Here is a 16,931-nt window from a genome sequence, read left to right as displayed (position 1 = left end):
GACCAATACTGCATTCAATGCCTGCTTTCACCATTTCATCATTTCTCTCTCCTAGATTAACCGTTAACATTTGAATGGAGCTGACCATGTCTCGTATTCTCTCCCTCCCTCCACTGTCTCATCTCTCCAGTGACCTGCTGTGATCACTGCATGCTGCATGTCTGATAACCGCCCGTCACTCTCATTTTCCCGATGCATGAGTCCCTCTTTGTAGAAATGCATACGTCTCGCCGTTTCCTTGCATGCTGTCCCGTGAAAGTGTCACAATGAGGGAGGGCCGGGATAACCCTCTGACACTATCCCCCAAGACGCCATGTCGGGGCCAGACGGACCGCAGACGGGCGCTCGAGAGGCTGCGGGCTGACTGGGAAGCGGAGAAGCAGCGAACGCAGCGGGCCCGCGGACACCTCTCTGTGGAGCTCCGGCACCTGCGGGAATTAGCAGAGAAGGAACAGCAGAAGGCCACGAGGGAACTGGCTGCCCGCCGAGGGGCCCAAAAGGACGGGCCCTCTCACAGACACTGGGGTCTGCTGAGTGAGGAGGCGGACGGTAAAGGCGGCGGACGATTCACAGAGAAAGAAGTGTTTTGCTTGTGCGGTGGAGAAACCCACAGGAAGCTGCAGCATTTGCTGCTGACGCTGGACGAGAAGATAAACGGCAAGCAGGCGGTGTATGAGTTGCATCACAGGCAGGAATCTGAGCTAGAAAAGGCCGTCTTCCTCTGCCACCTGCTTGAAGCCCATGGGAGAGTGTTGCAGCGGAGGCAAAGGGCAGGACACCCCGGCTACGTTTCTCTCGAGAGAAAGACCACTCGGGGAGACGGCGGTAACTCCTGCCGGACGAGGCCTCTCCAGACCTACTCTGGGGCCGTCCTACACGGACCCCAGACTGCCTTCCGCTCACTGAAGAACAAACCCAAACCAGCTCAGAGAGATCAGCTCTCGGGGAGCAAGGCCGGCGTCTGCGCAGCTGACCCCTGCACCGCCGATGCAGCTCCGGAAGCCCGTCAGAGCGGCCCTCTGAGAATTTGTCCCCGCGACGAGGGTCCGCATGCTGGCTGGGACGAGCAGCCTCCCTACGACGGCGAGTCCTCCGGGTCAGACCAGGCACCTCCCTCCACATGCATGGACAGAAACATGGAGGTGAGCTATTTGAAGTTTGCAAATACCACACATGGTTCCTAAATGGTATATTTAGCATTCCCTCTTGTACTTTTAACTCTGAAAGCTACACCAGTGTGCACTTCCATACTGTGTGTTGGCAGCAGACATGTAATGTGTAATGTTAGCTGGCCATCAAAGTAATCGTACAAGAGAGTAACATTACCAACACCATAATTATCGAATCAAAATATAATGTTTTAGTAATGATGTAGTACACACAGCACAGGCTGCAGCACAGAACATACAATGTAAACATGTTGACTGCAAATCAATGACCACTTTTAATCTGTAGATCTTAAAAATGAATCCTGACCTGAACCAAAATATGTTTACATTATGTAATTTAAAAAAAATGAGGCATGAACCATTTAGGTTATCATAGCCAACTTTCACAATTTTTGTGAGGCTACTCCCTCTCAACTTATCGTTTGTTTTGGTTGTTTTCGTGCTAAATTAATTATTTCCTAGAGACATATGAGCACAGCTCTGGTAAACGCAAAATCTAAAGTGGCGATTTTGCCTGATCCTTCATGGAGAAACAGTTTAGTCGACTAAATTGTTTGTTGTCTCAGACTTTATTTGGTAACGGACAAGAGATCAATTAAAGACGGTGTGTAACTGTCAAATAATTTCCATTATTGCAGCCTTTTGTGAAACGTTAACAAATGATTTGCATACGACTGGTGTGAAATGCATGTTGGTGTTGTCGGTGCTGCGGCTGTCAGAGAAGAAGAACCGTGTGGGCTGTGAGCAGAGAGGAGGGGTCAGCACATGTGGGTGCCTCTGTTTATGCCTCTTGTTTGAGTGGCAGAAGTGGGTCAGTGTGCTTCCGTCTCTTCGATTTTGGATTTGTGTTTTCATCGAGAGGAAATTGAATAATTAATCGAAGCTCCCCGACTGTCTAAACAGCAGAGCCTCATATTTCTTGCATGGTTTCGCTTTCGGCGTCGCTCTTGTTATCAGTCAATATTTTAAATGCTCAAATGGGTATCCCCTTTAAAACAAGAATAGACTCATGCCTCTTTTAATTAGTCATGTCATGTTTTCAAACGTATGTGAACTGTTATTCACTTTTATTCACTTTAGTGTATTTGTTTATAACAAAAAATGGATTTTCTTTCATTCCAGTCTGCCACCTTTTTAGAATTCACTAAACAACCTGTGTTTTTGTTATTACATTTCTTAAAGTTAAATGGGATAATGTTTTTGTATTTACAACATTTTGCATATGCAATTCACTATGAGAAATAGCATATATCTTATCATAAAATAATTGAAAGTGTGGCTTACTAGGAAAATGTAATGTGATTTAATTTATTTGATACAATGTTAATTTGCTTAAATCTGACATAATATCCGCATGAAATCCAGTTGGGATCAAACCAAGAAAAGCACATATTAATGTTGTTTGATATCATCTAACACAGTCAGGCGATGGAAGAAAAGAAGAAGGGCTCGGTGCTTCGGGAGTTCATGGTCATTGCCGTCTGAAGTTCGCAAGATGTATTTAACCAGCAGCCGGTTCTTCGGTCTCATGACAGGCATTGTCAAAATATGTCAGTGTGATGATGGGATGCCAATACCACTGAGCCATGATGGGACTGGCTGCAGCTCATTACTGTGCAGAGCAGAGCAATGAGCTGTGTTTGACTTGCATTGGGTTATGCTGACTGGATGCTTTCCTTTGTTTTATTTTTACTGTATGTTGGCTGTATTCAACACGGGTCCACAACAGTAAAAATGTGGTTCTCTGATTGGGAACTGAGTTGCTGACAGGAAAACAACCATCAGAGTATTTATTTAGTTGCCGTTGTTGTTGTCAGAGGAGCTGAAGCAGAATAGAAGTCGTGTTCAGTGGAGTTCACGTCAGCAGAGTTGGTTCCAGTCTTTGGGCGACTAAAGTCATGGTCTTGTGACTGCACTGTAATTAATAAGGGAGTCGACAGAAGCTGTGAAATGCAGCGTCGGGGCAAAGTAATGAGCTCATTTCCCTCGGCGTGATCTGTCTGGTCGAGGCTCTTCATTGATACATTTTTTTTCCGTCAGTGGAAATTCACCCTTTTTCCACTGCATGTATATCACTATGGGGATGATGGGATGTCGCTTTAATGTTCAGGGTGAGTCATTGTGAACAATCGTTGCGTTGACAGCACTGTTAGTGGACCAGAAAACTGCCACTTGCACAAAAAAAGAAGGTTTAATCTATTTTTTATTTGGCTGCACCCGGTTGTTATTTCTTGTGTCTGACATAAGGTGTTCAAGTACATTTTGCCCCGCTTAGAGGAGATGAGAACAGGCCTGTATAAACTAAGAATATTTATGGTTGCCGATAAAACTAACATCTTGGGTTATTTGTGATTTATATATCTTGAAAGTGCAGTAGTTGCGTCACATCAATTTCCAGCAAAAACAAGACAAAAATACATGAATAAACTGCTCATACATTTGCAACATGACTTATTGGTCTAAAAGGACCAATTTTGCATTGTTTTTAGCATCCAGTTTAAACAGTATAGCACAATATTGCTATGCCACTCTCGTCAAGTCCACTCTTTCCGCACAAGTTGATGATCGACTTGTCACCGGGGATTCGCGGATCCAGTACGCCAGATCAGTATCTATACCAAGAGCAAACGTATTAAGTGTCTTGGGTTACCGTCCACATTAAAGAACACTTTCTTTGTCAATGTCATTGACCGGCAGCGTTCTGCTACCAGCTGCAACAATCTGTCGCAGCGGGCGATGCGGTTGTAAGTGCCACTGCAAAGAAGAATATACACTTTTATTAATCCCCAAGGGGAAATTAGTTCTAACATTTTTTCCTTTTTTTTTTTTAGCAGTGCAGTGGCTGCGTGTGAAGGAAGCAACAGGGGTTCGTGCCTTTGCCCTTGACTTCGACTTGCTTGAAATGGAGGGAGGGATCGAACCCACACAACCTTTTGCGGTTGCAGGGCCCCCTTACCCACCCAGCTAAAAAGCCACCCCCAAAAGCCTGGCCTCATGTGACCTCACATGAAAGTCATCCCCTTGAGTAGTTTGCAGGTGAGAAATACAGATTTTAAACGTGGACATTGTTCTCTACTTTCAGCTACATCCTGCTCTGTTGAGATTGGAGTAGTTTGGAATAATGTTGAGATTGGAGTAGTTTGAAAGCAGCAGCATTTTAATTTTACTTTATTCACTGTTCTGCTGACAGGCCTGTTGTAAGATAACTGCCACAGTGATATAGGGATCTTAAAGTGGAATACCCATATATAATTGTGAGCCACTGTGCTTTAACACAATGTATAGTTTATCACGGCTGAGTGAGGAATTAACAAGTCAGCATCCCAAATAACGTAACAAACCCCCCCTCCCAGCCCGTGAGATTTATTAAGCTGCTTCGCCCATTTAATTGACAATTAGGTGGCGTTCCTGATTTATACATTCTTTTATAGCAGAAAGTCAGAGTTGCAGTACGGCTAAATGACAAGTTCATTTGTAAACCGGCTTTGATTTGTGACAGTTTTTCTTTTGAACTACTGCTTTTCATGTTTTTTTTATGTCCGTATCCGAGGCTAAATTACTAACACGAGTTGCATTCATTAACTCAAAGGCACCTTATTTGTTTCTCTAGTGCACAACTGCAGTAAAACATCCAAATTAGTCTGGACAGGAAGCACTTGTTCCCCTGCCTGCCTCCTGCAGCCTCCCTATGTTGCAGTGTCTACTGCCTATTGATTGTTCAAGGGGCAGCCAACATCATTCCAGCGTCATCTCCATGGAAACGAGCTCTGGTCGCGGTGATGATTGGGCCCCGTCTCAAAGCCTGCCTTTTCGTGATAGGACGGCGGTAGCAGTCCTCCCTACCCCCCTCCTCTCGGCGACACTCGGCGTCTTACACACACGCAGACACACACACACATTTTTTCCTTCGTCTTCTTTCTTCGCCTATTCGCCGCTGTAACCAAAATGGGATTAAACAGCCTGTCGAGCCGCATTGCATCCGGATGAAATGCTTTTTTGACACGGCTGCGTTCATCGGGACGGATTTGCAGCGGGAGAGTCAACATGCCACCCACATCTCAGCCTCACTGAGAGAACGTGGACCGCAGCGGAAACCTGTTAGTTAAATCATTCTCTTGTTTTTTCTTCTCCCCCCGCCCCCCTACATCGCACGTCTCTTTTTGTTTGCTATCTTAGTCGGGCCTCCATGCGCTGTTTCCGCGTTACAATATGTTGAGTGGACTTTTGTGTCTTTTCCCATTTTTCATGCTGGACAAGTACTTCGAGCAACAGACGATAGAGCGGTACGGAAGAAACGGGCGATGTCAGTGGCAGCGAGCAGGACTCTGGATCTGAATGCTACACAGCGATGAATACGAACCACAGGATGCTCAAGAATGCTAGCGGGACGATGATACTCATTGGAGCCAAGGCCAAAAATATGTAAGATCCCTTTGGAGCTGGTTGTCCTCATTTTGGAAAACGTCACAGCACCCAGAGGGGGGAGGTTCTTTACAACTCCAGATTTAACTGTGACTGGTTTTGTCTCGGATATGGCACACGGACTCTTGCTCAAACTTATTCTTGGTGAGGAACTTCACAAGTGCCGTCTGTGTGTGCTTTAACTCCTCACTTTATAGGGGTTTGCAAATGTAAGGCTTGGTGTTGAGTTCCCCTCACGTATGGCAATATCAGTCATGTGCTCAGTTTCAAAGACTTCACACCAGCTGGTAATGAAACCCTCCTGCTTGTGAACCACGGGAGGACAGTGACGTCCTTTATCGTTTTTCGAAGATTCCGTGTCATTCTCCCCCAAGCAAATGAAAAACCCGCCATGGCTCGGTTTTGGCCGGGCACCTCGTTTAGTCACATTGATCCCACCTGTGCTGTTTGACTCTGACAGAGAGTGATGTACGACCTGTGCACCCGGCCTGAGCAGCCCGAGCCTGCACCGGCACACGCAGGGATGGAGAGCCGTGAGGTGTCTGAGGCTCATGGGCAACGGCAGCCGGAGTTGAGGGGGTCGGAAGAGCGGGACGATGAGCAGCGGCGGCTCTTGGACGAGGCGGTCCCAGCCACGGCTCATGTCACTTCGACGTCACTGTTGGGGAAAAGGCACCATTCGCTTTATGCAAACCTCAATGGTTTTGAAGCAGAAGGCATTCGCAAGGTGAGTTTAGAATATTTGTTGGGTCTGCGAATACCTTTCTTGATGGTTGGCATGAACAGATTTGGGGCCCGGAGACATGCAAGAGGCTCCCCATTAATATTGGAGACTAGAAAACATGTTGATGGCATATTTTCAACCCATTACTCAAACTTTTGGTTCTCACATTGCAGACTTTAATATCTTGTCTGGTTGAAATATAAAAAAGCATAAGAATCGTAAAGTTAAAGGATTATAAGAAGAATATGTCTTACACTGTTTCATGTTGGAACAGGTGGTTGGATGATCATTTGTGTTGGATGACAGGGATGTTACGCTGAACTTCTGTGTGCAGCACATTTTCTCAACACTTAATCTGGGACAGTGGTGTATCGGTTGTCAAGCGTTATGCTGACCTGTTGTGATCTTGTCCATAATTTGACACCTCTGCATATCCTGTTAGCACAGAAGATCCACTTAATGGTAGCCAAGTGGAAATCAATAGGAGACCCATCAGATTGTCCATGTATCTGATGGCTGCTCATAATAGAGCCTGCACAATGAAAGACATCACTGCAAGGACCGATCACAATACCTTACAATACACCGTCCGACATAGATATTTTTAATGCACCAGTAAAAACAAAAAAAGTAGTCTGAAATATTTGATTGTGACGTGGTCAGCTGCACTAATACAGTTGTTAGATACAGTAAACGCATCACAGTGCCCGTTTAGGTCAAACGGAGTACAATGTCTCCATCCTACTAACTTCCACGTTGAGCTGCCACTCAGTAACACATACACTGCACATATGCTTTCATGTCGCGGTAATTACATAATCGACTTATCATACGATGTATAGGCATGAGCTCGATATTTTTTCCGTTATCGACTTGGCAAACAATATTTGGACATGTTCTCACTAATATTTACGTCATCGACAATATGTATAATATATATAGACATGACCGTGATAAGTTTTACATTATAGACTTATTGTACATCATAAATTAACATGACAATCAGTTTGTTGATCACGATTTTTGTGTCAGACCAAAAAATATCATCAGTTTTAGCCGACATGATGCCAAAAAACTCCAGCATGGTTTAATAATAATCAGACTTGTTTTCACTGCCTGTAACCGAATGTCCAGGACAAACTACACTGAGACACATTTTGTTGTCACTTCTGGTTGTGCTGCTTCTGTCACTTTGTCTTTACTCAAATTGTCTTAAAAGGACCGTATCGTTACTGCAACTTTTTCTGTGACAATATATCGATACGCAGTTTCTCCCCACCATCATATTTTAATATTAGATAATGTGCATTCTTAGCTGAATTTAGGGTTTGCTCATGAGTATGTTAGACTCTTCTTTGGACAGGAATACTAGCTAATACTTATCATATTTTTTCTGCCATATTTTCCTTATAGTAGCACTATAGTGCTTTCCATCAACAATTCTTTCATGCAACCTCAGTTCTTTATTTCTTCTTTGTTCGCATAGTTGAACGTATTCTTGGTTAATGCCGAGTTTCATTCTTTAATCGAGGTAGTTTCCTATGTGCAACATGGTCTGCTGTCTTCCCCACCCCCACCACTTCCTTACCCAATCATTAAACAATGGCAGCGGAGTAAAAAAAAACCAAAGAACTGTCTACATACAACATGGGAGAAGATCCTCGGCCACAGAAGCTGAGAGAGAGCATCAGATGATGAATTGGAATAGATTATTTGTCCATTTCAGAACAGTGGGGGTTGGAAGGGCCCGTCACTCTTAGATTATTGTTCACAAGCATGTGATTATTTGCAGTGTGGGTACCTTTATCATTCTTTTGTCTCATATACCACCCATAATGGAGAACTGTGTGTGTACGGCAAGATGCCTTTTTATAAAAATATAATTAATGAACCTCTGTAATTCTTAGAATGTAAAACATTGATGCAAGATGCAAAGCAGGTATTCTACAGAAGAAGGAAAGTGGGTGAAACTGCAGCTGGAAATTGGCATCATGTTCAGCAACCCCCCTTATAAATGAGGTATATAGAAAGATGGCTGCTTTTACAGTGTATGTGGATGTTAATCCTCAGATCTCCAGGTTCCAGTGTGGCTTGATACATGCTTTGTATTCCACATGAAGCCGTTAAAGGTTTGGTTTATATCTTCCAAGAATAACTACTCCACATATCCTAAATGATTGTCTTCTGAAACATTTATGACAAATTTAGCGGAAATGTGTAGAAGTTGGAAGAAGTAGTGATTCATAATTTATTGTTAAATTATGCTGACTGTGTTGACGTAGAATACAAGAGGGCGCTGGGTTGTCGGACTCGCATGCCATGTGTTGGTGCAGATCGGTTGTGTGTCGTTACTGTATGCAGTTGAACTTGGCTAGAATTTATACGGGTGTATCATCTTGTCTTTTTTTCGGTCATCTTTTAATGCGCGTATCTAAATATCTACTAAGTTGAATTTAAAAGAAGTTATATTGGAGATAATATTTGCATGCCTTTTGTTTTTATTTGCTCTTGTCTTTATTCTCATTCATTCAGTCAACTTTATTTAGCTGTGGTTCGTGTGACTAATAGGCCGACTGTATATAGTCGTCTCTGAGCGCAAATTACACAAAGCAGTTGCCAGTCTCTCTCTCCCTCTACTTCCATAATTACTCTGAAGGCTAATGAGCGTGTTGTCTGTGTGGTCCTCTGTGATCTCAACTCTTACACACCTGTCTGGATACCATATGGCTGCCTCGCTGATGACTGACGGGTTTACACTGTTCAAAATGGAGCTACCAAGAGATGAAGTGCAAACAAGAGCTTGTTTGTCCTTGATAGCTCCCCTGAAGACCCTTTCATTTAGCTATAATCCCTCCCTGTGATTGTAAAGCTAAAGCCAAGAGGAAGTGATCGTCTTTCCTGCTGTTGCCCTTCAAAACAAGAGCTCAACATTAAGCATGAATTGAGAGTGGCTGTATCAAGCCTCCAACCTCGTTTTAAAAAGATGTGTCGTAAAAAAAGTTCATTGCAGCGTATAATAATGATAACATGTGATGACTCACGAATATCTGCTCTGTGTGTATGGCCTTGGCCTCGCTGATGGCCTTCCTTGCATCCAGAAAATATTTTATATTGCGTATTGTCGATTAACTTTATTAGCAAATCCCTTTAAAGAAATGTAATATTTTTGGGCACAGTATTGATTCAGTGAATACAGCAATGTCACAGTATCTTTTGTGGGGGTCAATTTGAGCAGATAAGATTAACATCTGTGTAAGATGTATTCCTGTTGCTGATTCTATACGCTTCCTTTTTGCCTCAGGGTCCTACTTGTGTTTGTGTGCACATATGAGGGTGTTTTACTGGCCAGCCACGATGACTTGTGAATAATTGATGAAGCAGTGAGAGGGAAATCTCTGGAGCATTGGTCTCACACTATTCCAGCCCAAACATCGCTGTCTGTCTGGCTGCTGTCTGGCTGCAGCGACGTGCGCAACGAAGGGTCAGCTGTGGCTCGCTGTCACATTCACTCACAGCTGGGAAGCCAGGATTGTATGTGGAACAGACTAGGCATGTACTAACTATTGCCCACTGGTGCACAGATTTTTTTAATTAAAAAAATGGAAATATATGCCACATTCTAAATGATGAATTATTATTATTATTATTATGGCCCATCAATTTACATCCCATTTTCCTGTTACCGCTGCCACACCTCTTGCCAATACACACAGCTCTCATTCATTGCGAGAACTATAGCACACAAGTAATTAGGGTTTTTAAAGGAGGGAAACAGTTTGTCATCAGCAGTTGGTATTTCTTCCTCCAGCTGTTCTGGCAGGTGCATCGTTTGTCTCTTTGAAGGCTTGAACTCAGACCTTCTATCACACAGATTGGTGTCACGCGAGCCGTCATCCACACGGCGACACATTTGGCGTCCACCAAGGGCTCCCTGCTGTCTGTGACATTTCTGCACCATTTGGGCCCGCTCCCAGACTGCTGGCGAGATTAATCCCTCGATTACCTGCGCCACCCCACACACACACACACACACACACACACACACACACACACACACACACACACACACACACACACAATGGGGAAACGCTCTCTGCCTGGAGGAGGCAAGAGAGACTCACTTTGGTGACCTGCTGAATGTCAAGAAAGGTTGCCAAGCCCTTTCATTAGTGGAGTGCTTGCTTCTGCCAGATGTGCATGCATTGAATGTGACTCGTAAAGGCTTGTTGTGAAACACTGTAACAGCGTCTAGACATTTGAATGGTCCGACATTGTTGTTCCAGAATAATTGACTGTGTGTGTTCTATTAATGGCTCTGTTGTCTGGAAACTGACTTTCAAACCTGGTCCGCCCCACGTTCTTCTGATGATATGTTAAATATACAGCGCCTGCCTGATGTCTTAGTCTACGTTCTAGATCATGACGTCCCATGATTTGTATTGGAGGTCGACTAATCGTCCGGTATTATAAAGATAGTTTGGAGCAGGAAAAAGGCCAATGGCCGATCCATCAGCAGGTGTTGTGTTTGATATTTTTCAGCTTGCTGTAAAATCTGTTCCTAAAATAGCTAAATGTCAGCCCACATTTTTAACCCTGTCGCCAGAATAATGTGTTTTATTTTTATCCAGAGTGGTGGAATGCTTTCTGAAAATCTCTCTCAAATGATCCAAATAATAAATATCGAAAATAATAAGTCGAAAATGTAAAGTCTGCCGTGTGAATATGTATTGGATGGTGATGTTTTTTAACGGCAGTTTTAAATCTGAGTGTCGAGGATATATTGTACCGCTGCCAACAGAGAGAACCAAAAGTGAACTGAACCCCAGGATGATAATGTTCAGTCATCTAGTCACATTAACATCAGGATGTCACATGTTGGCACAGGAATGGTATTCACTAAGAATTTGAGAATCTTGTAACCGGATGCATCTTGAGCTTGTGGTGACGAGATGCTGGCTGGGTGGAACTGTAAGGAGGAAAGTTACAGAGTAGGAGGAGGGATTGTATTGATTTATTTTTTGGCGACACAGTGCTTGCTGGTTAGATCAGTTTTTTTCCAATTAATCTCATGCACTTCCACTTCTGGCTGCATCGTAGCCCGTGGTTGGTCAGCCCAGTCTGGGGAGTGAAGTTGGCTAAACGGTGTGCACATATTCTTGTTGTATCCATTACACAGATGCTGTTGAAAACACTTCAATGCAAATTGTAGTGTCTATTTACATGAACATGAATTTAAAAATGAGCGTTCAATATTCAAGACATGAGTAAATATGTAATGCAATATTACATTGGAGGGGGCTAAAGCGAAGCAAGACGTGCGTCGAATGGTTGAGGAAACCCATCCCTGGGTGGAAGCTAGATAGTCCAAACCTCATTAAGGTGATGTTCTGAAATGAGCATCTTATATTCTAAACATATGGAGGGGAAAGGCCCGAACAAGCATTTCCAAACGGTGCTTTAAAAACATTTTTTGCACAAACCTCTAGAGGACATTTGTATGAAAGGGGGGTAAAGGTAGATTGTTGGACGTCTGGGTGGGTGTGGGGGGGTGTCTTGTGTTGCTTCTTTGTTCTCTAATGCAGTAGAAGAGACCCACTAATATGTCACCGTCAGGTGGGGGGGGGGGGGGGGACATATCATGATAAATAGAGGAGGGGATTTGAGAAGACACTTAAGAGGGCTTCTTCATGACTTATATATGAGCTGCTGTTTATGACAATACCCCAGGCTACCAACAGCTTTAGCTTTTTAACATTTTTATTTCATTTCTTTTTTTTTAAAGAGATATTCTTTTACCTTGTTTGAGACCAGTTCAGATGGCAGCCCCATGTTTCCTAACCGAAAGACATTTTTGCAACACCACAGAGCTCCAATAGGTTTAGGCGTAGTTCAATTCAATTCAGTTCATTTGTATAGCCCAATTTCACAAATTACAAATTTGTCTCGGAGTGCTTTACAATCTGTACACATAGACATCCCTGCCCCAGAACCTCACATCGGATCAGGAAAAACTCCCAAATAACCCTTCAGGGGGAAAAAAGGGAAGAAACCTGCAGGAGAGAACAGAGGAGGATCCCTCTCCAGGATGGACAGGTGCAATAGATGTAATGTGTACAGAAGGACAAGGATTAGTTAGTGATATAAAAACAGTGGATCTACCTTTATCACAGTAATTGGAACAAAACTTGCCTGCATTGTAAAATGAATGTGAGTGTGTAGAAAATATATGATCTATTGTCGAAGATGAGGCAAAACATCTTCGCCCTCAAGCTTTGTTTGCGTCTTGAGAGGACGTTTGACACAGAGCAGGTCGGGGAACCTCATTAGAAATCCACTGATGTTGTCCCTACAGGAGACGGAGATAAAGAGAGACATTGATTTGGCTCTAAATTGTCACGCCTCACCGATAGTGTGAAGTCCATTAGTATCCGCTTCAGCGCCCGGACGGCCATTCACTGTCCTGCTGGTTATAGGTTTTTCAGTTTCTCGCCTCTGCTGGCAATTAAAAAGGCGCTCGAGAGTCCTCCGACCATGTGCCGTTTCAGGGTTGACTCTGTGGGCGGAGGCCTTCCCTCCATTCCGTTATTACTGGGAGAATAATTAAAGCACATTTCAAGATTCAGCAAACTGCCTCCTTCATGTCCTCTGAGCCTCTGAATGAAACTCAGCAGTGAATATAAAAGACATTTAAAAAATCAGGATAAAGAAAGTAGGATGTTAATGCCTACAAATTATTACGGTGCTGCCTCCAGGACTATTTTTACTAAAACTAAGACTATCATGTTGTGTTAACTTCTTTCTTTAGATCTGCAGACAGCAGACCGACAAAATTGTAAGTAATTGTAGTTTAATTCAATTGCTCCTCTGCGTTATGTCCCCCCCCCCCCCCCCCATACAGTCCTTTCCAAAATGAGCTTTGTGTTGTCCCAAAACCACAATCTACAATTGGTATAATTAATGGTATATTGATATAATGCTTTAAAAGTAGACCCTGGGATGTCATTGGCTGCGGTTATAATATTTAATGATGCTTAATCATGTCCAACAACGAGTTAACAATGGCCGAACCCGTGTCTGTGCGTGTGCCTGGAGTGCATTGTCTGTGTCTGTGTCTTGCCGGCTCCGTAGAGACTTACAGAGGGGGGGGGGTCTAGCTGTCAGCTAAAAATGCTGATGTTGGTGTTTCCATAAACCAGACATTTCCATATGCCTTACAAAAGCTTCGCCGTGGATCCCAGACAAAAGCTCGATGGTGTTTTATCAGCTCTTTTCAGGCAGTCCGCTGGAAAAGGCGCGGAAGAGTGGTCCCGAGCTCCACGGCGCCTTTCCAGCCGCCGCTGCCTGGAGGCGCGGAGAGGTCCCGCCCCCAAAACTCTGATCCAAAAACCGTCACCCCCCACTTGGAGGCGGGCATTCATTAATCCCACTTTTTGGGCATATTGCATATTTCAAAACATTTGGAGCCAAAGCCACTTGGAGATTTTTGGGCGCATTTAACCCACTTGGTTCAACAATTTCAAAGGGTAGCTATTTTGGGGGCCTAATGTGTTGGTAATGTTATTTCAACCTGCTAGCTAGCAGATAGATGATGCTAATCTTAGCTGTGGTAATGTCATTTCTACCTGCTATGAGCTAAATCTGGTTAAAACATTAGGTAACAAAGTAAGATTAATTACTGCAGATTAATCACTGTATTTGAGTGATTGTTAATGGTTAGTGGTTATCTTTCAAATGATGCCTGGAGACTGGTTGACTTCCAGGCTGCTTTGGAATAAGGATACCTCTGAGGCAGCCACCAGTTTTGGATAACTCTGAGGCATCATAGGTAGTGTTGACTACTTTATATCAATAAATAACTACTTTAAAGACTTTAAAGACTACTTTATATCAATAAAGAACTACAAAGCCAGCTCCAAACTATTACACCCCAGTGTCAATAAGTGTTTCATTGTCACATTGGTATGTGCATCAAATCTGAATTTAATACTGTGTTCGTGTCATGATATGTCTTTCCCATTTTGTTAAGGTTAAGCCAAGGACCTGTGCTCCTCTCGGGTGCTCTCTGGCTGCAGCATCGAATTTAAAGAAGTGGCCATGCTGCGGCATCAGACCCCACTGTGGCCACAGGGAGCCACGGAGTTCAAGTAATTTGCAATATTCACAGGTTTAATAGACATTATTTATCCTGAATTTATGTTTTATCTTTCCAGCCAACCAGGTGAGGTCAAATGATTAATTGACCTCCTCCACACACACCTTGGGGCCAGGAATGGTAGAGGTGGTGGTGGATATTTTAAAAGTGTGTTGACACACATTGAAAATATTAACAATTAGCAATTTGTTGTTTGTTGTGTTCATTAATTAAATATCTTCATGTTCTACATCACTGTGTATGTGTCGAATTGGAAGTGTATTGAACTTGGCATCTTGATTTAACTAGTCTGATAATTTAGCTAGCTGGGCCTGAAATCGCATGGTGTAAATTACAGATCTAATTTCTACAGCTTCACATAAGGTTTTATTCAGTAGAGTGTTACAAGTTAATGAAACCCCAACTTACATTAATTATTTTTTACACACATGATGGAGGAGACATGACTGCAAATACAACCCTCATACACACAGTAAAATGGTAAAACAAAATTTCACATAAACAGCTTAGTTTTACTAGCACTAAGGATGGCAGAATTTAATACACTATAAATATTATCTAAATATTTTATTGGGGCAGTGTGGGACAGGAAAAACTGGGGGAAAGACTAGTTTACGGGTTCGCTGTCTTCGCCTGCGCTTAAATGCCCGTCGTGATGGACAGTTTGTATCTGCCGCTTGTTGTGGTCTGTCTTTGAATAGTTTGCAATCAGGTGGAGCAGTCCTCCTCCTGATCTCCTCCTATCTGGTATCTTTGTAAAAGGTTTCAATGTTTCAACAATATTATCGTAACAATATTATGATTTCATCTTCTTTACATACAGTACAGTATTGTACACATGTAATGTCTGTACATAGCCCTTCTGTCTTTACTGCCATCCCAACAGATGTTCCTATAACCCAAAACTGTGATGGGCTAAACCAGTCACATGGTGAAAAGGGACATTTTGAGATTAGAGTGAAAATACTAGTAGGTCGAAACTCAGTATTTGATTCAATTATTATTCTATAACATGTCTATCATCCTAAACATATCTACTTGTTTTCATTAATTGAATGTGTTAAATTTATTCAACCAGCCAGTCTATTTAGAACCCCTCTCTTTAAAGTTGTTTTTGTCAAAATTCTATTCCATGAAATCTAACTGATCAGCTGACTTTGGGCAATCATAACATTTGAAACAGACAAATAATGAAAACATATTTGAAACAAGCTTGAAGTCAGCTTCCAAAAGGTCAAATTTCACCATGTGACTGGTTTTCCCAGATCCCATCACAAATGGTCTCAGTACTGTTACTACCACACTACCACTAAAAATATAAACCTGTCTTGAAGAAACCTGAGCATGTCCTCAAAGGATGGGGCAGGAAGGGTGGATGGAGCAGCAGGGCTAGATGGGGTTGGGGCTGGGGCGGAGGCACCTCCAACCAGTGGTGACTGGTGGAAAGTGCGATCTTTGCAGATGGTCCTATAAAGTAACAAGTAACCAAATTTGCTTTATGAGGAGATGAACTAGTGTTGTAGATGGCAAGATAAAGAATAACTTACCACCTTTTGACACCTGCAGGGCCTTCCGCTTCGTCCTACTGTATAAAGACATTGCAAGGAACTAATAAGTATTTTTGGGAATTATTGAAGTCATTGTTAAATGTCAGTGTGTGAAAGAGACTTTTTAGTCATTAAAGTAGGTCTAGGTTGAACCTTACCCTTCCTGGGCGCCATTTCTTCATGAACTGAAAGAAGGCAATATGAGTGTGATTAGTATTATCACATAATGTTAGGCATATGCAATGTTAAAATAATCTGGCAGATTTATTCAATAGGCCTATCTGTATGAGGAGGCATGAGGACAATTTAACACAGTCAACCAGTCTCAGCGTCAGGTGCCTCAAAGGCATCCAAAGCTAATTGGCTGCCTGAGAGCTAACCAGTGTTAGGAAGCAGCCTGAGATGCCTTACAGGTATCTAAAACCAACTGGATGCCTGTGAGTTAACCTGTATACCAACGACTAGGCAGCCTGGCAGTCGGCATCATTTGAAAGATAACCACTAACCATTAACAATCACTCAAATACAGTGATTAATCTGCAGTAATTAATCTTACTTTGTTACCTCATGTTTTAACCAGATTGAAATGACATTACCACAGCTAAGATTAGCATCATCTATCTGCTAGCTAGCAGGTTGAAATAACATTACCACAACATTAGCCGCCAAAAAATAGCACGTACCTTTGAAATTGTTGAACCAAGTGGGTTCATCGCAAAATGCGCTCAAGTGGGTTTGGCTCCAAATGCTGGGTTTGAATAATGCAATGCGCCCAAAAGTGGATTTGAATATCGCTCCGCTCCAAGTATTGATTGGATCAGAGTTTTGGGGGGCGGGACCACCTTCCGGCGCCTTCCAGGCCAGACAAAAGGATTGTGTGGTTGCGGAGCCTTATGAATATTTAAGGCTAAATAGGA

General features: G+C 43.0%; 1 protein-coding gene across 15 annotated transcripts in view; it reads left to right on the top strand.

Moving 5' to 3' along the window:
* The window catches only part of LOC130210233 (peripheral-type benzodiazepine receptor-associated protein 1-like), a 58,663-nt gene that overhangs the window by 1,454 nt on the left and 40,278 nt on the right, over positions 1 to 16,931 (top strand). For 14 of the 15 annotated variants that reach the window (XM_056440304.1, XM_056440282.1, XM_056440273.1 and 11 more), the window contains exon 2: positions 131 to 1,142. In XM_056440304.1, coding sequence (XP_056296279.1) covers positions 243 to 1,142 — 900 coding nt within the window. In that variant the 5' untranslated portion in view covers positions 131 to 242. Of the gene's footprint in view, positions 1 to 130; positions 1,143 to 6,051; positions 6,319 to 16,931 lie in introns of all 15 variants that reach the window. The other variant, XM_056440320.1, reaches the window with a different exon arrangement.

Source organism: Pseudoliparis swirei, chromosome 3 (genome assembly GCF_029220125.1).
Source record: "Pseudoliparis swirei isolate HS2019 ecotype Mariana Trench chromosome 3, NWPU_hadal_v1, whole genome shotgun sequence".
NCBI lineage: Eukaryota > Metazoa > Chordata > Actinopteri > Perciformes > Liparidae > Pseudoliparis > Pseudoliparis swirei.
The sequence above is the reverse complement of the archived record's forward strand: the minus strand, read 5'-3'. Positions and strand labels throughout refer to the sequence as shown.